A 20,847-nucleotide genomic window follows, 5' to 3' on the forward strand; every position below is an offset into this window, starting at 1 on the left:
TCTCTGTGCTTTGGTTTCCTTGTCTTTAAAATGTCGATAGGAGCACCATTGTACTCCTGGGCTTGCTTTGGGATGAAATGTGTTGATATGTGAATATGCTTAGGACAGCAACTCATACATAGAAGCTATTCAACTAGCATAATAATAACAGGTGTTATTATTATTACCCTCCCACCTCAGAGTGGAAAGAGGACTTCTGTCATCCAATATCCGTAAACCAACCAAGGGCAGGGTTCTTACTAACATCCTAGCACCATGTACTTTCCTGTGAGCAAGAGAATAAATGACCATGATTGAATAGGCCTGGGCGTGGGGCCCCCTCCTTCAGTCAGGGTTTCATGGGTATGTGGGAAACGCTTTCAGCCAGAAACCAGAGCTGCCCCCGCAACTGCACACAGCAGCCATGCTACCGTGAAATCGTTAGAATCCTGGTGCTCTTTCCCATTTGATGCTCACAGCCATTCTGTTTTCCAGATGAAAGAACTGAATGAAAATCATACAGTTTGGGCAAGATACTTTACTTCTTATAGGCTCACTTGCTCATTCAAAAATGGGTATATTGGGGACTTCGCTGGCTGTTCAGTGGTTAAGACTTCGCCTTCCTGGGCTTCCCTGGTGGCGCAATGGTTGAGAGTCCGCCTGCCAATGCAGGGGACACGGGTTCGTGCCCTGGTCCGGGAAGATCCCACATGCCGCAGAGCGGCTGGGCCCGTGAGCCATGGCCACTGAGCCTGCGCGTCTGGAGCCTGTGCTCCACAACGGGAGAGGCCACAACAGTGAGAGGCCCGCGTACCGCAAAAAAACCGACTTCGCCTTCCAATTCAGAGAGTGCAGGTTCGATCCCTGGTCGGGGAGCTAAGATTCCACATGCCTCGTGGCCAAAAATCCAAAATATAAAACAGAAGCAATATTGTAACAAATTCAATAAAGGCTTTAAAAATGGTCCACATCAAAAAAAAAATCTTTTAAAAAAAAAGGGTGTATTATGAGAACTAAGAAATTTTGTGTGTCCAGCAGGATGCCTGCTACACAGTAGGGCCGCCTCCCCACTCTACCCTCAGCCTCCCACTAAATAAAAGAAGGAGGTGCTTTCTTCCAAGAGGGAAAAGAGCCAGGTTAACAAAATTCTTATGTCACTAACAGTCATTAAGCCGGTGTTAGAATGTAAACATCTCTAACCAAGAGCACAATTGGCTCTGAAGGTGTGATGCCCCTTTGATGAGACAGTTCAACCTTCCTGGTCCTTGCTACTCTCTTCCCAGGAAAAGAATGATTTTCCCATGTTCCCACGGATAAGATTCTTTCGAACTCTGATAGTCTGAGGTAACTTGCTTCAGATTCCTTGTTTTCTCTTGCCATCACCCTTAATTCATTCCTCTCTTAAGAGATTTTTGGTATCGTATTTAGAGAAAATTCATTGAGCATGTTTTCTGTTTGGCTTACGGCTTGCATTTAATCAGGTATGAATCCCCCTAATGTATTTCTGACTGGCGTGGAGGCTGTTGTCTGGTTAGTTTCTCCTACGGGATCTAAGCTGCTCCCCCGCCACGACTCCCACAGCTCAAGGTTTTAAATGATTTATTGCTATTGGCTGACTCAAGCCGTGCATGCGTTCTGACACCTTAGAGCCTGAGCGCCACAGCTTAGACTGAAGACCATCAGGACATTTCGTGAATGGAAATCTGAATTCTGGCACTCGGGCCAGGGACCGTGTTCTTTTTGGCCATCAGGTCTTTTGTTGCAACAGGAGGTCATCTCTACCTGTGAGGGCGCACAGGAGCACGTCTGTTCTTTTTCTGTCCCTCATGGCACCCCCTAGGGCTCTACTCCTAAGCCTTTTGTCAGCGATCTCTACGTTGCCTTTGAGACAAGTTACTCGTCTGAAGATGGGTTGCTTCTCACCTTCCTGTTGACCCAACTCACTTAAGCCATGATTGATCCTCCTGTCTCTGTGTTGGAAGCTTGTTGGCTGGGCGTAAAACGTTCAATGCAACCAAGTTTTCTCCGAGTGAATGTAGGTAATGTAGAATTCCAACCTGCCCTCATGGCTTTCCACAAACGGTTCCTGCTCAGCGAGGTAGCCATAAAAATGAAGGTTCTCCAAAGTCACCTGAAACTTAGGAAAGGGTGAGACATGTTTTCCTTCTTTCCCTTTATCCTCTAAGTTGAGGATTTACTAACTTGTAGTTATTAAGCAGCCGCCAAGTTCAGAGTGTATGTCTAGTTGCTAGGATTGGTGCAGGAGGCTAAAAACCATGGACTCTGCCGCTCAGGGACTTAAAGTTGAGTGGATAAGACAAAGAAACAGACAACTCCTCACCTTCAGGGACAGCCCAGTCCCACACCAAACTCTCCTGGACACTCTCATTCCACTCTCTGGCCAGATGGTCTTGAGGAGCACGCGTGGTTCCTTGACATTAAAGACGAGAAGCATTCCACAGAGACATGAGGAGGGACTATTTCTCTATTTCTGCAGTCTCACAAAAGATGCTCTTTCCAAATGTCTCCATCCTTATGAGCAAATGCATCTCTCAGCCTGCACACTGTTATTGGTACCTTGGAAGGGTTCAAAATGTTCTCCCCTCCAGCAGTCAGAATCTCAGCAGGAAGCAGTTAAATGTCAAAAGGACATTTAAAGAGAATGTAATGAAAAGACTTTATGGAGGTATGGGCAGGATTAAGAGAATCAATAAGGGATATTAACATATTCTGGGACTAGCCATAGCCAGAAGCCATTACCTCTAGACCTAAAAGGACGAGAGGAAGAAGCTGTTTCCGGAACCCAGTAAATGCTATAGCCAGTGGGGTGGGGCTGCCATTCAGAAGCTGTGCCCATAGAGAAGGAACGCAGCCTGTTGCCAAACCAGGATGCCAAAGAGAGAGAGAAAGGAGAAAACAAAACCTTTCTCCTTCTTTTGTAAAGCAGTTTGCAGAACCAGCTTCACGGGCTACAGAGAGGAGCAGGGAAGGGCAGAGAATGGATCTGGGGACAAACAGAGAATACCCAGCACATCCCCTGTACCCCAGATTGGCGCCGCTTCTCACCCATGTTGTGGCAATACCTTCTCCAGTAGAATTCTTTTTGGGCTAGAGGATCACCTGGCAAGCTTTGGCTTGCCACTCTGCGATTATTGATAAAACACTAAGTAACTCTGAAGGCTTTAGGAGGATTGCACTTAAGTACTTGGGCTAATGGTGTATTTCCATTAAGTTCCAAATAAATGTCTCTGTCTCTAGGAAGCAATCAAATCTACAGATGGTGACAAACACGTTAACATATTGAAGTAAATCAGATGCCGTCGATGAAAATCTTGAAGAAGATGGTCGAGGTTTTCTCTTGTAAATTGATTTATCTATCTGTTGGTGAATCTGATCATTACTAAGATGCCTATAAGTGTCTAGGAAACTGTACAGTTCTCTCCCAAAGGCATATTTTCAATGGAAATTGGAAACAAAATTCTTCACTTCGAAGAATCCATTGAATTGCTTCACCATTTTCTTTTTACATACTTTGGGGTGCTTTTGAGAAATGTTAATTCATAATAATGTTAAATGGAGGATGCCACCCAATCAACAGATTTTGACGCAGCAGCAGTATTTCTGAAAAGCCAGGCTTTTGTTTATTCTAACCCTCAGAGTTCTAGAGTGGAGAAGTACCCAGAGACAGAGACACAGAGAGACGAGGGCTGACCTCAGAATGTAGTGAGGGTTTTCAGATCTATTGTTGATCCATAACAGCCAAATGGACCCAGAAGTGAGTTACAGAATTGCTGTTTAGTCTCACTTTCTCTTCCAAGGGGTCATATCCTGACTTTTCACACAAATAATATAATAATAACCATCGTTATGTATTTAGTGCTTGCTTTGTGCTAAAGACTATGTTAAAAATTTTGCGTACATTAACTCATTATAATCATTTGAGACAAGGATTATTCTGAACAATTACCCTTAGAAATCCGAGGCACTGCGAGGTTAGTTAACATACCCAAGGATGCAGCCGGTGAGCAGGAGAACTCGAATTTGAACATAGAAATTCAAGTTCTACAGACTGTGTTCTTAAATTCACCCTCCGGTTACTCCAGATTGTGTTTGTGTACAGCTCTGGGGCTTTCAAAATCTTAATAAAATATTTACAAATGTACTTATCCACCACCGCATTCCTCAAAGTTTATAGCAACTTTATTGCATGTAAATCTCAGAATAGTCCTGTGAGGTAGAGATTATTTTTTCCATATAATCAGGAAACTGAATGACCCAGTGAGGTGCCCAGTCAGAAGACGTTAGAGTCAGAACTTGAGTCCAGATGTTCTGATCCCAAATCCCATCCTCATTCTGCTGAAGCACAGTGTCCTCAAGTCACACCCATCAGGAGCATGAACTCCTGACTCTGCAAAGATAAACTGACTCGAGTTGTAATCTAGGCTGCATGACTTACTGGTTCTGTGTTCTCAGCCAGTAATTTACTCTCTAAGCCTCAGTTTCCTTACCTGTAAAATTGGGAATGAAAAAGCCTACCTTAGTAGTTTTACTGACCAGGGTTCTTAGCCTCCTTAATCAATATAAATTGATCAGAGGCCAGACAAGAAATTCAGGCAAGGCTTTATCGGGGCCCCTGCTGCAGCAGGAGGGGAGCGAGAACAAGCAACAGGTCTCCTTGCTTGCTCGCCAAGACAGGGGGGAGCTGGTTCCTTACATGGGGTGAGGGTAGGGATGTGTCCGTGGGTCGGGTCAGAGGGTGGCTTAGGTGATCTGTCCACGCCTTTGGTGATGTTGAGTGCAGGGGGCATGTGCAGTCCCCCACTTTTGCTCCTGGCTCTTCAGAAGTGGCAGTTGGCTTTTTTTGGTCTTCTTGTATCTTTTTGTCCGTAATTTTGCCCCAGACTTGCATGCACATAGTTATTTTTAGTCCCTTATAGTTTCTTTGTATTTTGTAGCTCAAGGAGACGTTTGTCCAGATGCAAGAACTGCAGCAAAGGGTCCCAGGTCCCAGCCTGTTTCAGTAGGATTGCTGTGAGCTTTAAATAAGTTAATTTAAAGGCCAGGACAGTGTCACTCACATATAAAAGTAGAATTTAAGATATAAATATATAGGAATTAGTCAATATCCAGTTATCCCTCTACAATGTAAGTCAGATAGTCGCTCCTTTACAGGGAACCCTCCCTTGGCCTCCCATGAAATGCAGACTCCTCTCTGGCTCAGTGAGGTCTCTCATGGTCTGACTTTTGTCCACATCTGTCATCATCCTGTCACTCTCTGGCCCTTACTCTCCAAGTCCAGCTGCACCAAACTTTTTTGAGACTCCAGCCTCATGGTCTTTTGCGCTTGCCCTCCCTTTGCCTAGAATGTTCTCCCCCCAGGTCTTCATATGGTGGCCTCCTTCTTGTCCTTAGTATCCCAGCTTATCACCTCCTGAGAGCACCTCCTGGACGACTCACCCATTCTCTACTCCATTGCTGCAGGCTGTAAGTTGTTTCCTTTCTAGCACGTATCATCACCTTTTTGTCTTGTGTTTATTGGCTGGCTCTCCCTAACAGGGTGTTAACTCCAGCCTTGTTCCCTGTTGTCTCCCCAACTCATAGAATAGTGCCTGGAACATAGAATGGCTCAGTGAGTACGGATGATAAATAATCTTACCTAGTTAACTATACTGTCACTTCTTGAGAAGTTAATCATGATGGGTGATTGTGAGCTTAGCTTACTCTAGCAACTAATTCTGGAGAAAGGATATGTTTCCAGTGTTACGTTAGTAGGGTATAGTTATGATCTCAGTTAACACAGCGGAATTTTTACACATGTTTGGAACAGTAGGGAAAGTATTTGAGTAGCATTTGCCTCTGTATAGCATGCAATATTGTTTAAAGCATGACACGTGGCAGCAGGTATGGATGCTGTGATGTTTGCGGTCATTGTCACCACCTCACTTTGGGGCTGTTCTCTGCCGAAACAGCCAGCCCGTGCAGGGGTCAATGACAGCTCTAGGGCAGGATCTCAAACACTTACAAGATGTGTCCAGACCCTCCTTCAATAGAAAAAAGTAGAGAGTTCAGGCTTTTACATCCCATACCTGTATTAGAAGGCTGGCCCTGCCACATACCAAGGTGCATAAACTTCTCCGTACCTCTGTTTCCCTGTGTGTAAACTGGTGATGATGCTAATACCAGCCTCATAGGATTGCTGAGAGGATGAAATAAACGAGTACACGTAATACCCTTATAAAAGTATAAGCGCTCAATAAACCCATGACCTACTTTTACGTATCCTCCATGAGAGCTGGATGGGACTGGGTTCCTATTTTCTCTCAGGGAGAGCAGACACAAGCAATAAAAAGGAGTATGATAAATTCCAAATTTTCATTATCATTACGAACATCACATGGAAGCTAGTTTCAGTATTCCCCACTAATGCTGAAGCCAATTTTCCCCTCCTTATATTTTAGAAGAGAGCCATTAATATTTGTTGAGCACCCACAAAGGGCAAGGCTGTGTGCTCAGCAGTAGTGACAGAAGACACCCATTTCTAGCAAGGAAAACGTCTTATAATCTCTTTACTAGCTTCACATCTCTGAATTTCAAAAGCACCAGTAGAAAGGAACACAATGTTCTGCTGTACCCTTCGTCCCCTGGGTCCCAGAATTCAATTAAAATTGTGTTCCATCTTGCCCGATCCAAAGTGTTTTAGATTAAAGAAGCCCGGAAGGCAAGGACCCTATCTGTAAAAGCATAACTATTAATGGACCCAGCAAAGCACCATGCAAACAGAGATGCTGAGAAAAGTCCACCTGATGAGGAAAGAAAATCAGATAGGTAGATGGTTAAACAGATAGCTACACAGAGCTTTTCAGCAAGTTATTCCTTTACGACTGCAGCCTACAGGACTGTTCATGAAATTTTTTTAAAAAATCTTGTTATCGTTTCAGATTTATTGCCTTCCCTTTTTAGCCACGAGGCTCTCTTAACCACGTGTCCGTTTTGGCACGTTGCTCTTCGCACATATTCAAAACCCACGGCAAGCTACCCTTTAAAAGACATTAGCGTGAATGCCATGGGAAAATATACTCCAAGGTTGTAGATGAATTGATATGATTTCCTTGATTGTATCTTTTTATTTATGAGGCATAATTTATGAGTGCTGGAGAGCAAACTGCAGTGAGTGATGACTAACTACAGCCCAAGTCATAAATCAGGAGCAGTGAAAAAAGAGGTGATTTTGATCGAATCTATTGAATTAGCTGTTGGCCTCAGCCAATACAGGTATCGGAAAGACCTTTTTAATATCTATTTGTCTCTCTTCTGGGAGTGTGATAACAATCTCATTACATGCCCCTAAGAAACAAATAATTTAATTGTTTGCCTGTTAACATGCAACCTATTTACTCTTCTTATTAATTACTGGCATGGCTGTTCATGTTAGATTTTTGTTTACTTCTGATGTGAATCGTCACAAAAATATATTCACATTCTCCAGTTTTTATAATGATGTTGCCTCTCTAACGCTGCTTGATATGAAACAGTATTGTTGAAATGTCTCTGTTTCATCAAAAATTATCATTATTCCACAAGGAAGTGTGTTTTAGAATATCACAGAAGTTGCAGAGAACTGAAAAATCCCTCCATGTATTAATCCTCTGAGAGTAGCAGTTATACTGCAACTCATAACAAACAGCCTGGAAGAAAAAGCAAACTCTCAAATTGCTTCAAGGACAAGGATAGCCACTGTCACTTACATTAGGAGTCAGCAAATTAGAGGGTTTTTGTGAAAGATCACTGGCTGAATTTGGTTATTCCTGTTATCCATTTTTATATGGAATATGATAGCAAATACAAGACCAAGTAGACATCAGCTGGATGCTAACAGTATAGAACGCATCACTAGGTATGGCCTCTTGGTCTCATCAAGACTTGTAGCACTTCCCCAGCCAAAAGAATCATAAGGTATTTTTACCATTAAGGACTTTTTTATTCCATGATAAAGGAAAAACACATCAAGAAACCCTGGAAATGTGGAAATGTACATTAAGAGTTTCTCTTTGCAGTGAGGCTACACTTGGAAAGTATCAGTCCTGGGGAATGTTATTTTAGAAAGCTATGAGCCATTGAGTGAGACAACGCATTGAAATGAAAACTGCTTTACAGTTAAGTGTGGAAATTGTGCTATAAGCGTAACTAGGTCAGTAACATAAGCACCCAACGGGCCACCACTCTAAGAGAATTTCTGAAGCATCTCCCCTTCTCCCATCCTCGGCAGAGTCATGGGTCCTTCTCTTTCTCTTTCACAAAATTTATTACAAGTGCTTCCATTCACAAATCTTGCTTTCCTTCTGGAATAAAATTAGAAGGAGAAATGTTGTAGGAGAGGAATTAGGAGCATTTTAGAATAGTTAATACTATTCATCTGGGCTGTAAAGAAAAAATAGACCCAACAAGTTCCAGAAAGATCAGTGTTTCAAGAAATTTGCACCTGGAGTGAAAACTAGGCAGCAAATGGTTGTTCTCCAAAGCTAGTGAACTCTGGTTCTGCTTGGAACTGTGGCCACAGTTCCAATAACTCAGTGGTGATCATTGCAGTTGTAACATACGCAGCCAGATACATGCTGTGTGCTTATTTGAATGGCTGAAGGTAATGACAAAAGTAATGCAAAGTACAACTCTAAATAGACAACCCATGAACAGAAATTGAAAAAATGTATGGTGCCTAGATTTGTGTTCCTGGTTCTATAGAGAAGAGCTCTCTATGTTTCTCAAATAAGACTGGGCACAAGAATCACTTGGAAATCTGTTAAAAAGGCAGGTTCCGAGATCTTTTCACTATAAATTATCTTACAAGAACGCAAGATGATTTTGATGATTGTAGCCAAGGAACACATTTTGACAAAGACTCCTCTGAAGGAAGATTTCTAAGAGGCAGTTTTCAACAGAGGACACACAACGGAGCCCATTGTTTCCACAGCAATGAGATCTGGGCAGCGTGGTGACAGATGCTGACATCTCATGTAATTAAAACTTTATAAAGCAAACTACAGTGATTAGACCTGGGGGATGGGAGGGGAGCAGAGTAAATAAAAGAACAGTTTTATTTTTTAATGGAAAACAGCATAAAGATGGTGATAGTCACTAGTTAGATATCAAAAATTAGATTGAGAACAAATAGATCTCTTCTTTCACTAGTCAGTTATAGAATTTATGGTTAGATCACTTTAGTTATTTTTAATGTATTCAAATAGTTAACCTGTGTTTTCCATGACATCTTCTTACATTGTAACTCCTTTCGCTGTTTCACCCAAAACGTTAGAGAGGAAAACACCCCAACTTGGCCAGTCCTGACTTGTTCTCATTTTTAACAGCTCTGCATTGGGAAGTTCCTAACTCTTATGTGTGTGTGTGTGTGTGTGTGTGTGTGTGTGTGTGTGTACACACACACATGTGCAAGTGTTCATTAAACCCAAATAATAAGTTACTTTAGTGGAAATTTTAATCATCTAATTTTTTTATTATAAAAAAATATGTTCAATTCCACTAATGCTGTGGGTTTAAGGATATTCTGAATAAAAGAAAGATAAAAGTATCCTTACATTTTTTTCTCTTGGCCATGGAATTCATAAGCTGTACTTCTGTTTCCAGCTCTTAAAATGTCCCTTCTTTTTTGTGAGTAGCTCACACACTGTTTATATACTCAGTGATGATGTGAGGGAACCTTGGGATACAAACCAGGTGGATTGGCTTATCAGTTAGGTAACAAGTAGATAGATAGGCAATAGATGATAGATAGGTAGATAGATAGATAGGATAGATTGAGATAGACAAAGTAGGCAACTCTACGTCTGTTCTCAAGATATTTAATTTCTTGATTCGTTAAAAATAAAAGATCAGGGCATATTACCCAAATTTTCCCACTCAAGATCTCTGCTTTTTCTTTCTCTACCATATAAAGATGGACCCAAATCTTGGGGCCATTATTTCTCAGTAGAAGTAAATCATAAGCATAATCTGTTAGTATTTTTATCCTGAACCTTGAACTATACTTTAGTTCCTTTATCTTTTTTTAATAAATTTATTTATTTTATTTTATTGTTTTACTCTATTCTTTTTGGCTGCGTTGGGTCTTCGTTGCTGCGCGTGGCTTTCTCTAGTTGCGGCAAGCGGGGGCTGCTCTTTGTTGTGGCACGCGGGCTTCTCATTGCTGTGGCTTCTGTTGTTGCGGAGCACGGGCTCTCGGCGCGCGGGCTTCAGTAGTTGTGGCTCGTGGGCTATAGAGCGTAGTCTCAGTAGTTGTGGCGCACGGGCTTAGTTGCTCCACGGCATGTGGGATCTTCCCGGACCAGGGCTTGAACCCGAGTCCCCAGAATTGGCAGGCGGATTCTTAACCACTGAGCCACGAGGAAAGCCCTAGTTCCTTTATCTCTTGCTTAGCTGGGCATAGACAAAAATCTACAGCGATTTTTGGATAAAGGACTTTTTACCTCGAGAGAGAGAGACAGAGAGAGAAAGAAAGAATATCACTGACAATTTCTTTTTGACTTTTCTTCTGGTGGTTTGGTATAAGATACGATGCCTTGTTGGTGCAAGATCTGTGAAATCCATAATGCTTCATTAGCACAGCTTTCTCTTCATTGTAACAGCTTTCATTTCCAGAGGAGCTCATGTAAATAGGCTGCTCCTGCTTTGCATAAGCATGTTGATTTATATGAATGCTATTTTGATCTGAAATTGATTGAATACTAAAAAGAAAGACTAGGAAAAAAGCACTGTATTATGAAGGTCTCCTGTCAAAGACAAAAGACACTAGATCCTACATACATTTCCACTTACTGATGGGGAATTCTGTATTGCCTAGGTTTTAGAAGAGAATATTTCTAAAGATCCGTAGCAAAATACCACACTATTGAGATGCAAGTATTTGAAAATACCATGGATTAAATTACGTTTGGGAACTAGGACTCCTCCACCCCCGTTTGCCCATGTAACGCAGAAAGGCATGAGGTCTAGTCCTATCTGCCAACAGCAGCATTAAAAAGCCTTAATAGATGGAATGCTCAGTAATTAATTGGCAACTTGCTGAATTTTTGTCAAGCCCAGTTGCACTTTCCTCCTTGCGTTCTCTATCCTTTGTGGTCCCCACTAAAATTCTGTATACCCTTAAATCACCAACCAACCAAAGCCCTTCTCTTGGCAAAGAATTTGATATCAATATGTGCACCTTATTTTGCATCCCTTTCTCAAGAATATTTTCCTTTCAGTCTTTGTTACTCGTCGTGTAATCAAAAATCCTCCACCGCAAGACATCAGCAGTAACAGAGGTTGGTCTGGAGCAGACTGGGGAGTCCACGACTCCTTCTCATCAGCCCTGAAATCTGACCTCCTCACCAATTACCTCCTATAGCGACCCTCCCTGTTGGAAGACTGACCATGGCCATTCCAGAGCGGATGCTAAGAGCAGCTACAGTTGTGTTCTGCCCTGTACTCTAGTTTCCATGGAGCCTAGCTTTCCCATTGCTAAGACAGTTTTCTGGGCCTATCAAAACAAACCTCTATCATTCGAGACAACCTGGGCATGTCTGTTTACCCTTGCAAGCTAAGAGACTTTACCCAATCCAGAATTGCAGGTAGGTAATTGTCTATAGAAAAGTCATTTCATATTCATGATCCTGAGTATCTTATTTATGTGTATGGATGACAACAGATCAAAAGCACAGTTTACTGGGAAGAGCAATAAAGTTTATTGGCGAGTAGAATTCTAGTTTCAGCTCTAGTGACTTCTGTCACCTTGAACGAGAGTCACATTTCAGAGCCTTGATTTCCTCATCTGTAAAAGGGGCTAATAACACATTCTCCAGCCACCTTACGAGGTTGTGTTGTGAGGACCAAGTCAGCGAACGTTTGTTAAAGTGCTTTATAAAGTATAGAATTTATACAGATGTTAGTGGTTATTATGCAAACTATGAGAGAAATGGATCAGAGCTCTGAAAAGAACAGGTTCTGCTTTGTAAGTAGGTTGTTACCTCTTTTTAAAATGTGGCATGTATGTCAACTATTTCTCAATAAAACCGGGGGGGAAAACGGGGTTTCTGGCAATCCTATCAGCAAGAGGAGATTTGCATTTGACAGCAATCCAAGAGCAATTCAACATCAGAAATATTACTTTTACGAAGAAATCTGCAAAAAAAAAAAAAAGTACAGAAACACTGATAGAAGTTAGCCTAAGTACTGAAAATCTCTCCAATATTTATTTATTCTCTTAAAATTATTATTGATGCGAAAGCAAAATAAACAAAAATGAAACTAAACTCTCACTGCAAAGTATTCTCCTACAGTGTTTTCTAAATATCTCGTATTTTGAACATTCTGCATGCTCTTTTAACACCGCACACCTAGAACGTGTGTACTATAGAATCAAACAAGTTTTCCAGACTTGTCTTTAAAAGCTCAGAACAAATTTATACATATATATATATATACACACACCTATATAATTATATAAAACATGTATATATCATATAATGGTATATATTGTAATTATTATCTATAGCGTATATATTGTATATATTGTAATATTTGTGTGTGTGTCTTTACATATATAAATACACAGAGACACCAAATGAGGGAACAATTTCCTGAGGTCAGACCTGCACAACACGAAAGCTTACTAAGGAAGACTCCTAGACGTGCAGACAGTCTGCTCGGATTGCCGTTTAGATCTATCATCCTGATTGATCACTGTGTGGTTGGCTATTATTGGGCCTAATTTAACCCTATCCACTCACACATCCATCTCCTCTGTCTATTGTACCTGACATTCTACAAATCACTTACTCATGCAAATGATGACCTAAGGCAACCTCTTAGGATATTCGTGTTTAATTATACAAATGGTGCTTGATAAATAAGATTACACCTCCTTCCATATGTTTATTCCCTCCTTGATGAAAGGAAAATTCAATTTTCATGCAGATTGGGTGGGGCCGGGGTTTAAGAATTGCTGAGTTTTATGGAGTCTGCAGATCCATCCAGTCTGCAGAAGCTGACAAAATCACTCCACACCCCGCACAGAGATGAGCAGTTTTTCATTAGGCTTAAATCAGCCATCAGCCAGCTTGCGTTCAGAAATCGGGACTCTAATAGGACCCCCTCTGTGTTCACAGGGTCAAAGGCTAAACACAGGAAGGACCCGCCCTCCTTTGCAATTACGAAGTTGCAAGATGCAAGTTTATCTCATTCTGTTGTTTTCAGTTGCTCTGAGTTGCCAACTTCTCTGCAGCCTGAAGTTTTCTGGCTTTTGACTGGTCTTACTGATTTCTTTTTGAGGTCTGGGCCGTGAATTCAGCAGGAAAAGCCTCCAGTAGCTGGACGCGGTGTAGAACTGGGCCCGCCCCCCCGGAAGGTCTCAGGGCCCCCAAGTTCCATGCCGTCTCTGCCACCCAAGCAGTGGTCAACATCAGTGCCCCGCAGAAGCCCAACGGGATTGTCAGTCTCTACAGATTGTTCTCCAACGATACCAGCGGGGCCCAGACGGTGGTGAGCAGCAGCATTCTGATCGGTTTATTTAAAACAAATCATAGGGGCTTCCCCGGTGGCGCAGTGGTTGAGAGTCCGCCTGCCGATGCAGGCGACGCGGTTTCGTGCCCCGGTCCGGGAAGATCCCACATGCCACGGAGCGGCTGGGCCCGTGAGCCGTGGCCGCTGAGCCTGTGCGTCTGCAGCCTGTGCTCCACAACGGAAAAATCATAAACCATGGTGTCCTTGCTTTTTCTTATCCATCTGTTCTCAATTGCCCTGTGGTGACCTTAGTGGCCCAAAGATCCCTCTGCAAAGAAATAGCGTTAGGAAACGTACAGAATATATGTAAATGCTCTGGGAGAGGAGGGCTACATGTGGTATTAAAGACTCCACAGATCTTTTAAGGAACCTAAGACTTTAGAGAGAACCAAATTAGTTGAATTAATTGAATTAGAAAACACATGTCAAGCACTCAGCGTAGTAGTGGCTTATAGTAAGGGGCCAACAAAGGGTCTCTGTAGGTGGTGTAAATCTTAATATGAAAAAGGAAAACGTAGAGCAAAGGATATCCTCGGAATCCCCATTTTGGCACGAGCAAATCTCTAATAGCACACTGAAATCTCAGACTTTGTTTTGGTGACTTCTAGAAAGTTCTAGGTCTTTGGAAGAAACAACAGAACAGTTCAGCTCAGCCCTACTCCGCTGTTCGTGTATTAACACATTTGGGGCACATCGAGGAGACAGGATGGTCTGTGGAGGGAAATCATCTTTCACACTGTGTTTTAGCCCAGCCGTTCACTGAAAGGGACACTAAATAATCAACTAGACCAGTTCCTGCATTATTTAAATGAAGAGACTACCTGCCAGGGGATGAAGTCTCTTCTCTCTGCAGGACAGCTGGTGTCACTCTCACATTTCTCATAAATAAGTATAGATTAGAATACTTTGTTCACACAAACCTCATAGAGAAATTGCACAGATCCTGGTATGACATGATACATTATTTAGACCAATCGAGGGAACAATTTTGGCAAGTGTGGAGAAATCCTCTGAGGCCAGCGTAGCAGGTAGTGAAACACAATTTCAAAAGATAACTCACATGCAAGGAAGGCTTGTATGGAATGTTAAAGAAATATTAGCATATTTTCTACAAGGCTTCCGATTCAATAAATATAGATGATGTAAATACAATCAACCCTTGATTATCCATGCTTATAAAATGATAATATTAATAAACTCAAATAATTTCTATTTGGAGTGCCTTGTATGCATTTTTTTAAACAACAGGTAGCTCTTCTTAATTAAATGTTGCTTATGTCAATGTGAAAATGAGTTTCTAGTTTCTGAGCTCTTCTATTCCAAAGAGCACTTAGTAGAAGCACAATAAGGTAAAAATATTTGCTCCAGATAAACCAAAAAGTTTATAATGCAACCAAGATAATTGAGAAAAAACTATATTTCATACAGATCCATACCCTTAGAGGAAGACATGGACTTTCAAACTCTTAACTATGTAAATATACAAATAGATAATATATATTTCAAGCTCTTAAATACTCAACTCTAAGATTTGAGGGGAGTTTTGACCCCAAAATTACATGCAAGTAACAATGGCAGAATATGGACCTTAGTGAATGTTGACTTAGAAATATAATATAATAAATATAATTCAAATATAGATTTTGTTTTTCGAAAAGGCATCATTCTGAGGGTCACAGAACTCGGTCAGTATTTTGTGATTTTTTGAGCCATTTTCTAATATCTCTTTATGGTAATAGACAACATTGTTCCCTGTGATTTCTACCCTGTTGCCTCAAACTTCTATCAAACTGTTATCTCATTGCATGTTTTTGCATGTTTAAGCCATGCCTCTCCAGCTGGATTGGTCATTCCTCAGGGTAAATATTGTGATAGATGCCAGGGTGCATCTCCCAGAGTAACTAGCACGGCACTCTATTCATAGAACGCATGGTACACGATAAAAGTGAACCAACTGTCTGTGACTTGCCACTGGGCCTCATCTAGTCTTCTCTCTCCTCCTGCAGCTGGCTGAAGGCCTGGCCACCCAGCAGACGCTTCATGGCCTGCAGCCCTTCACGACCTACTCCATTGGGGTGGAGGCCTGTACTTGCTTCAATTGTTGCAGCCAAGGGCCAACAGCAGAGCTGAGAACTCCTTCTGCTCCGCCATCAGGACTGTCCTGTCCCCAGATCCAGACACTGGCCTCGAGGACAGCCTCCTTCCAGTGGAGTCCCCCACTGTTCCCCAACGGCGTCATTCAAAGGTAGCATGGGAGAGCCAAAAGGACAAAGAAACCGAAATAAGGCATGAACACAGACATGCAGCTACCCAGCCCTCCCCAAGGAAGACTTGCTGATTGAACAGACACCTATAGCAACTTAGACAAATCAATTGATTTGAGTGGTCACATTCCCCACAAAGTGTTTCAATCATAAATCAGCTAAGGATAGAAAGGTGAACAACAAAATTTTCTTTAAATAAGAAAAGCGAGGCAAGGACTTCCCTGGCGGTCCAGTGGCTAAGACTCAGCACTTCCACTGCAGGGGGCACGGGATCGATCCCTGGTCCCTCATGCCACGCAGTGCATCCAAAAAATAAAAAAGGACAAGGCAGTGTGTTCCCATTCATTGAAAGGATGTGCTCTTCCTCATGGTTCCCTGGAATGTTTCATTCTACAGGGCTCAGCTAGAACATAAGGAACTTCTGTGACTAAATCAGAATTTCCTTGATCTAATTTAAAATGTCGTAATGAACCACTGTTTGAAAGACCACAGAAGTTATTTCACTCAAGATAATCTGGAGGAAAAAAAGATATTCTTTATTTTCAACAGAGAAGAACAGTTTTATCACTCTCTTCTAAAAAGAGAGAAATATCTTATCTCTACCAACAAGGATTCCTGGCTGCTGGGTGGACAGCAACATGTGTATACATGTGACTTCTCTTATCATTTCTCTGGTTCCATCTGCTGCCCATTTCCAACAGCATTAAATAAAGTGTTTCTGAGAACAGTCTCCCACCAATGGGAATTTGAAAGAGCTGGCAGTTCAGTGAGAACAAAAGATCAACAGGTTTAAAAGAGAGTGAGACTGATTCCTTTGCCTGTTTTCTCTTTACGTGTCCATTCTCATTCCAGCTATGAGCTCCAGCTCTACATGGCCTGCCCCCCGGATTCAGCCACCCCCTGTACTCCTAGCCAAACCGAGACAAAGTACGCTGGGCCAGGGCTGAGAGCCAGCCTCGGGGGTCTCCAGCCCTACACCACCTACAAGCTGAGGGTGGTGGCCCACAATGATTTGGGCAGCACGGCCTCTGACTGGATCAGCTTCATCACCCAAAAAGAATGTGAGTAGAAGTGGCTGCCGCCATAAGCCAAAAAGCTAGGAGGGCAGCCGCAGGGGAAGCTTGTCCTGAAAAGTAGGGGGAAAACAGTTTGCTAAAAGGGCTGAGTGTTCAGTTCCTTCGAATGCTACTGAGACATCAGTGAACATGACTATGGGGGAAAAATGCCCATTGGATTAAATAATAAGGAGATCAAGAGTGAATTTAGGAAGATGTTTCATGTAGCAATGGGATGAAAACCAATTAAGAGAAAGCTATTACATGGGTAAGATGACTTTTTTTCTTTCTTTATTTTGAGCTAACTTTTTAGAGAAGTTTGCCATTCCTTTTCTTTTCAAATGACGTGGCGTCATAGCTCGCATTTCTGGAAAGCTTTGATATACGACGCTGCCAGGAAAAGCAAAAGGGCTACTGAGTGCAGAAAAGGGCAATTAGCTAATCCGTTGGGGCCTCCTGACATTTCTATAAAATAGGTCCTTTTCAGATTTTATAAGGTTTATATGTCTACTGTTTAAAAATGGCAAATACAAAAGGTATTAAGAATAAAATAAGTACTTATAATTAGAGCCAGCTACGTCATTTGTGGGTTCCACTGGAAAATGAAACTATGGGGCCCCTTGTTCAAAAATCGTTAACAATTTCAAGATAATGACAGCAGAGCATCAAACTAAGTCCATAATTCTTCTACATGAGGGATCCTGGCATCTGCACAGGTCACACAACCATGAAGCCAGTCCTGCTTATAATCCCACCACACCCAGAGGCAACCACCATTAATATTTTGGCGTAATTCATTCCTTTAATCCCTTTTCTATGCAGAGTTGTTATTACATGGCTGAGATCATACTCTAATGAAAATTTCATAGTCTGCTTTTTATACTTGACATTATTTTATTTGCATTTCCCATGGCATTAAAAACTCTTTAGCCACCAAGGTTAATGGCTATATAACATTCCATCCTGTGAATAAATTGGGCATTTCAGTTGTTTCTAATATTTTCCTTTTATAAATGTGGTGAGAAAGTTTGTGAACAAATCTTTGTGTGAATGTCTGGTTATCTTCTTAAATGGCAACAAATGGAATTTACTACATCAGGAATTTTAAGGCTTTGCACACTTATTGCAAATTTGCTTTCCAGAAACATTATATCAGATTATGACCTCATCTTCGGTATTTGGCACTGACATTTTTAGAAGTAAGAGTTATGCATTCGTGAAAGTTCACTGCCTCATACGAAGACTTTAATGTACCCGAGCAGTAACATGGCAGGATGTTCGCAAGAGGTCATTTTTAGAGAGCACTTGCTCGTTCCTGGCACTGTTCAAGCGTTTTACAAATAATCCTTACCACAAACCTATGAAGTTAAGTACTATTATTAACCAAATTTATAGGTGAGAAAACTGAGGCAGGGCTGTGGACTGTGCACTACAATTCCAGGATGCCATTCACATTGATTAGAATCTGAAGTGAGGCTCCTGGAGCTATATGATGAGCTAAAGCCAGAGCTTAAGTCCCTCCAGTTTCCACACCTAGAAGGTAGAAGTGTTACTCTAAGTTCAGTTACTCTAAGTTACTCTAAGTTACTCCTAGCTCAGCAGCACCCTCAGTACTGCTGTGTTAACCTGGTCAACTCACTACCTACTTTCTGTAATAGAGATTTCAGACCTTCTCCACCCTCCTCAAACCTTCCACTTCTTCTCATCCCTTTCCCGCAAGCCTATACAATCCTCACCCACCTCTCCCTAGAGTCTTGGCAGAACTCCTTGCCTTGTAATTCACCAGGAAAGGAAATGTCATCAGTCAGTAATTTGCTCCCTTCCCACCCTAGACAGCCACGTGTCCTGCATCTGCATCATTCCCGCCAGGGACACGGCAGGAAGGGGTGGTCCTTCATCTGAAATAAACCTGCCTCTTGTGCTTTGAGTACCACTTCCTTCACTACTATTCATCATTTTTCTATCCTTAATCTTCAGTGTATCACTGTTGCTTCTGCCTTTCTAATGTTAAAGCGAACAGACTCCATTTCCCCTCTGGTTCCTGCCCCAGCTCCTCCCCACAGAGACAACTCTTCTAAAGAATGGTCTTCAAGTGCTTTCCCATTTTCTTTCTTCCCACATGTTCTTTAACTTCCTCCACACTGATTTCCACCTCATCCCTGCATGAAAATCTCTTCCTAAATTTGCCCTTGACCTCCACACTGATAATCCAGTGGGCTTTTTTGGGAACATTGGGGAACGTTGGGAACATTCAACGTGATTGAAGCCTCCATCCTTGGTAGAAAGTGGCTCCCCTTCGTTTTCATGACAAGTCTCTCCTGGGAAACCTGCGTCTTTGGATGTTCAGTGTTAGTCAACTTTGTTGCTTGATCTTCCACCAGCCAAGGTTTTTAAGCCTCAACCCTAAACTTTCTCTGCTCACACTTTCCCTTTTATCCCCTTCCTTCTTTTTTCCTCTCCTTCCCGCCTCACCTCTTCCCTCTTCAGCTGAGTTCATCTCCTCCAGGGCTTCAGTTCCGAAGGCTGACTCCCAAATGGCCACCTCCTCCCCGAGCTCCCTGCTTGAAATCCAGACGCTCACACCCAGCTTCCTTGCCTCCCTTTGAACTTCTCATAACCAGCTTGAGTTGGGCAGACCCCCGACAGAGGGCGCATCTTTCCCCTTGAATGTGCGCTTCCTTTGGCTCTCATTCTCTCCATTTTATCTCCAGCACTGGGCAGAGTCAGTCTTAGATACCCAAAATGTGTTGTTTAGTGAGTGAGTGAACGCATCCAGAACGTCTCACGTTTACCATTGGCACCACGCAATCAGTGTCCTTTGTCACCCAAGCTATAATCAAAGCAAAGTGTAATCGTTCTTCATAACGTCTACTGCCTAATTGTGTAACCTCCTTTTACCTTTTTGCCTATTCCTCTCGCTATCCTCCCTTCACAAACCCATAAAGAACTGTGAGAAACACTTATTCCTGAAGTGAAAGTGTAGTCAAATGAATTCTGACTTAATAAAAAACGCTACTCCATACAAGGAATGGGACAAAACACCACCACCAGCTTTGAGAAGCAATTACCGTTTACAGTACAGACTGTCCCTTATGTACAATGGTTTGACTTCACGATGGTGCCAAAGTGATACACATTCAGTAGAAACTATACTTCAAACTTTGAATATTGATCTTTGTCAGGCTAGCGATCTGTAGTATGATTCTCTCTCATGATGCTGAGGGCAGCTCCCTGTCAGCCACGCCATCAAAAGGGTAAACCACCAATACACTTACAAACATTCCATACCCGACACCCATTCTGTTTTTCACTTGCAGTACAGTTTGCAATAAATTATAGGAGATACTCAACCGTTCAGTGTAAAATAGACTTTGCATTAAATGCTTTCTGCCCAGTAGGCTAATGTGAGTGTTCTGAGCACGTTTAAGGTGGGCTAGGCTAAGCTATGATGTTTGGTAGCTTCTGTGTATTAAATGCATTTTCAACGTAGGATATTTTCAATTTATGATGGGCTTATCGGGCATAACCCCATCCTAAGTCAAGGGAGATCTGTATATTTATAAGCCAATTTTTCTACTTGTTCCAGGTTTTGTGTGTGTATCGCCAGAAGGCCAGGCCAAAACAGCTATGTGAGCTTTGCAGGTTGTCACCAATTCTCTTTTTCAACATGAAACTTAGTCTTTGCCAGACATTTTCCCCTTATGCTGGAAGAACAGAATGAACAGATTTAAGATGTCCTGCCTTTCTATTCTTCCTTGACATGGAAGAAGTGGCTGAAGGTTGCAGTAGCACTGAAGGAGAAAGCGTTCTCTTAATCTGTTTACTGGATCCACAGACATGGGAAAACACAATAGTTCACTGGATGTTGTATGGGGTTTAAATACCATTTATGTTCCTTTTAACTCATTATACAAACTAGCAGAGAGAAAATGTGGGTCGAAGAATACAAACCAGAAGATGCTTTGAAAACAGTATTTGCAATTTTATATAAACGTGAT

General features: G+C 42.0%; 1 protein-coding gene across 1 annotated transcript in view; it reads left to right on the forward strand.

Annotated features, from left to right (window-relative positions):
- Nucleotides 1–20,847, forward strand: part of USH2A (usherin) — a 779,248-nt gene that overhangs the window by 706,253 nt on the left and 52,148 nt on the right. The window contains exons 64-66 of the mRNA XM_060022310.1: nt 13,300–13,509; nt 15,537–15,775; nt 16,647–16,855. Of these exons, the coding sequence (XP_059878293.1) occupies nt 13,300–13,509; nt 15,537–15,775; nt 16,647–16,855 (658 nt within the window). The remainder of the gene's footprint in view (nt 1–13,299; nt 13,510–15,536; nt 15,776–16,646; nt 16,856–20,847) is intronic.

Source organism: Delphinus delphis, chromosome 1 (genome assembly GCF_949987515.2).
Source record: "Delphinus delphis chromosome 1, mDelDel1.2, whole genome shotgun sequence".
NCBI classification, from domain to species: domain Eukaryota; kingdom Metazoa; phylum Chordata; class Mammalia; order Artiodactyla; family Delphinidae; genus Delphinus; species Delphinus delphis.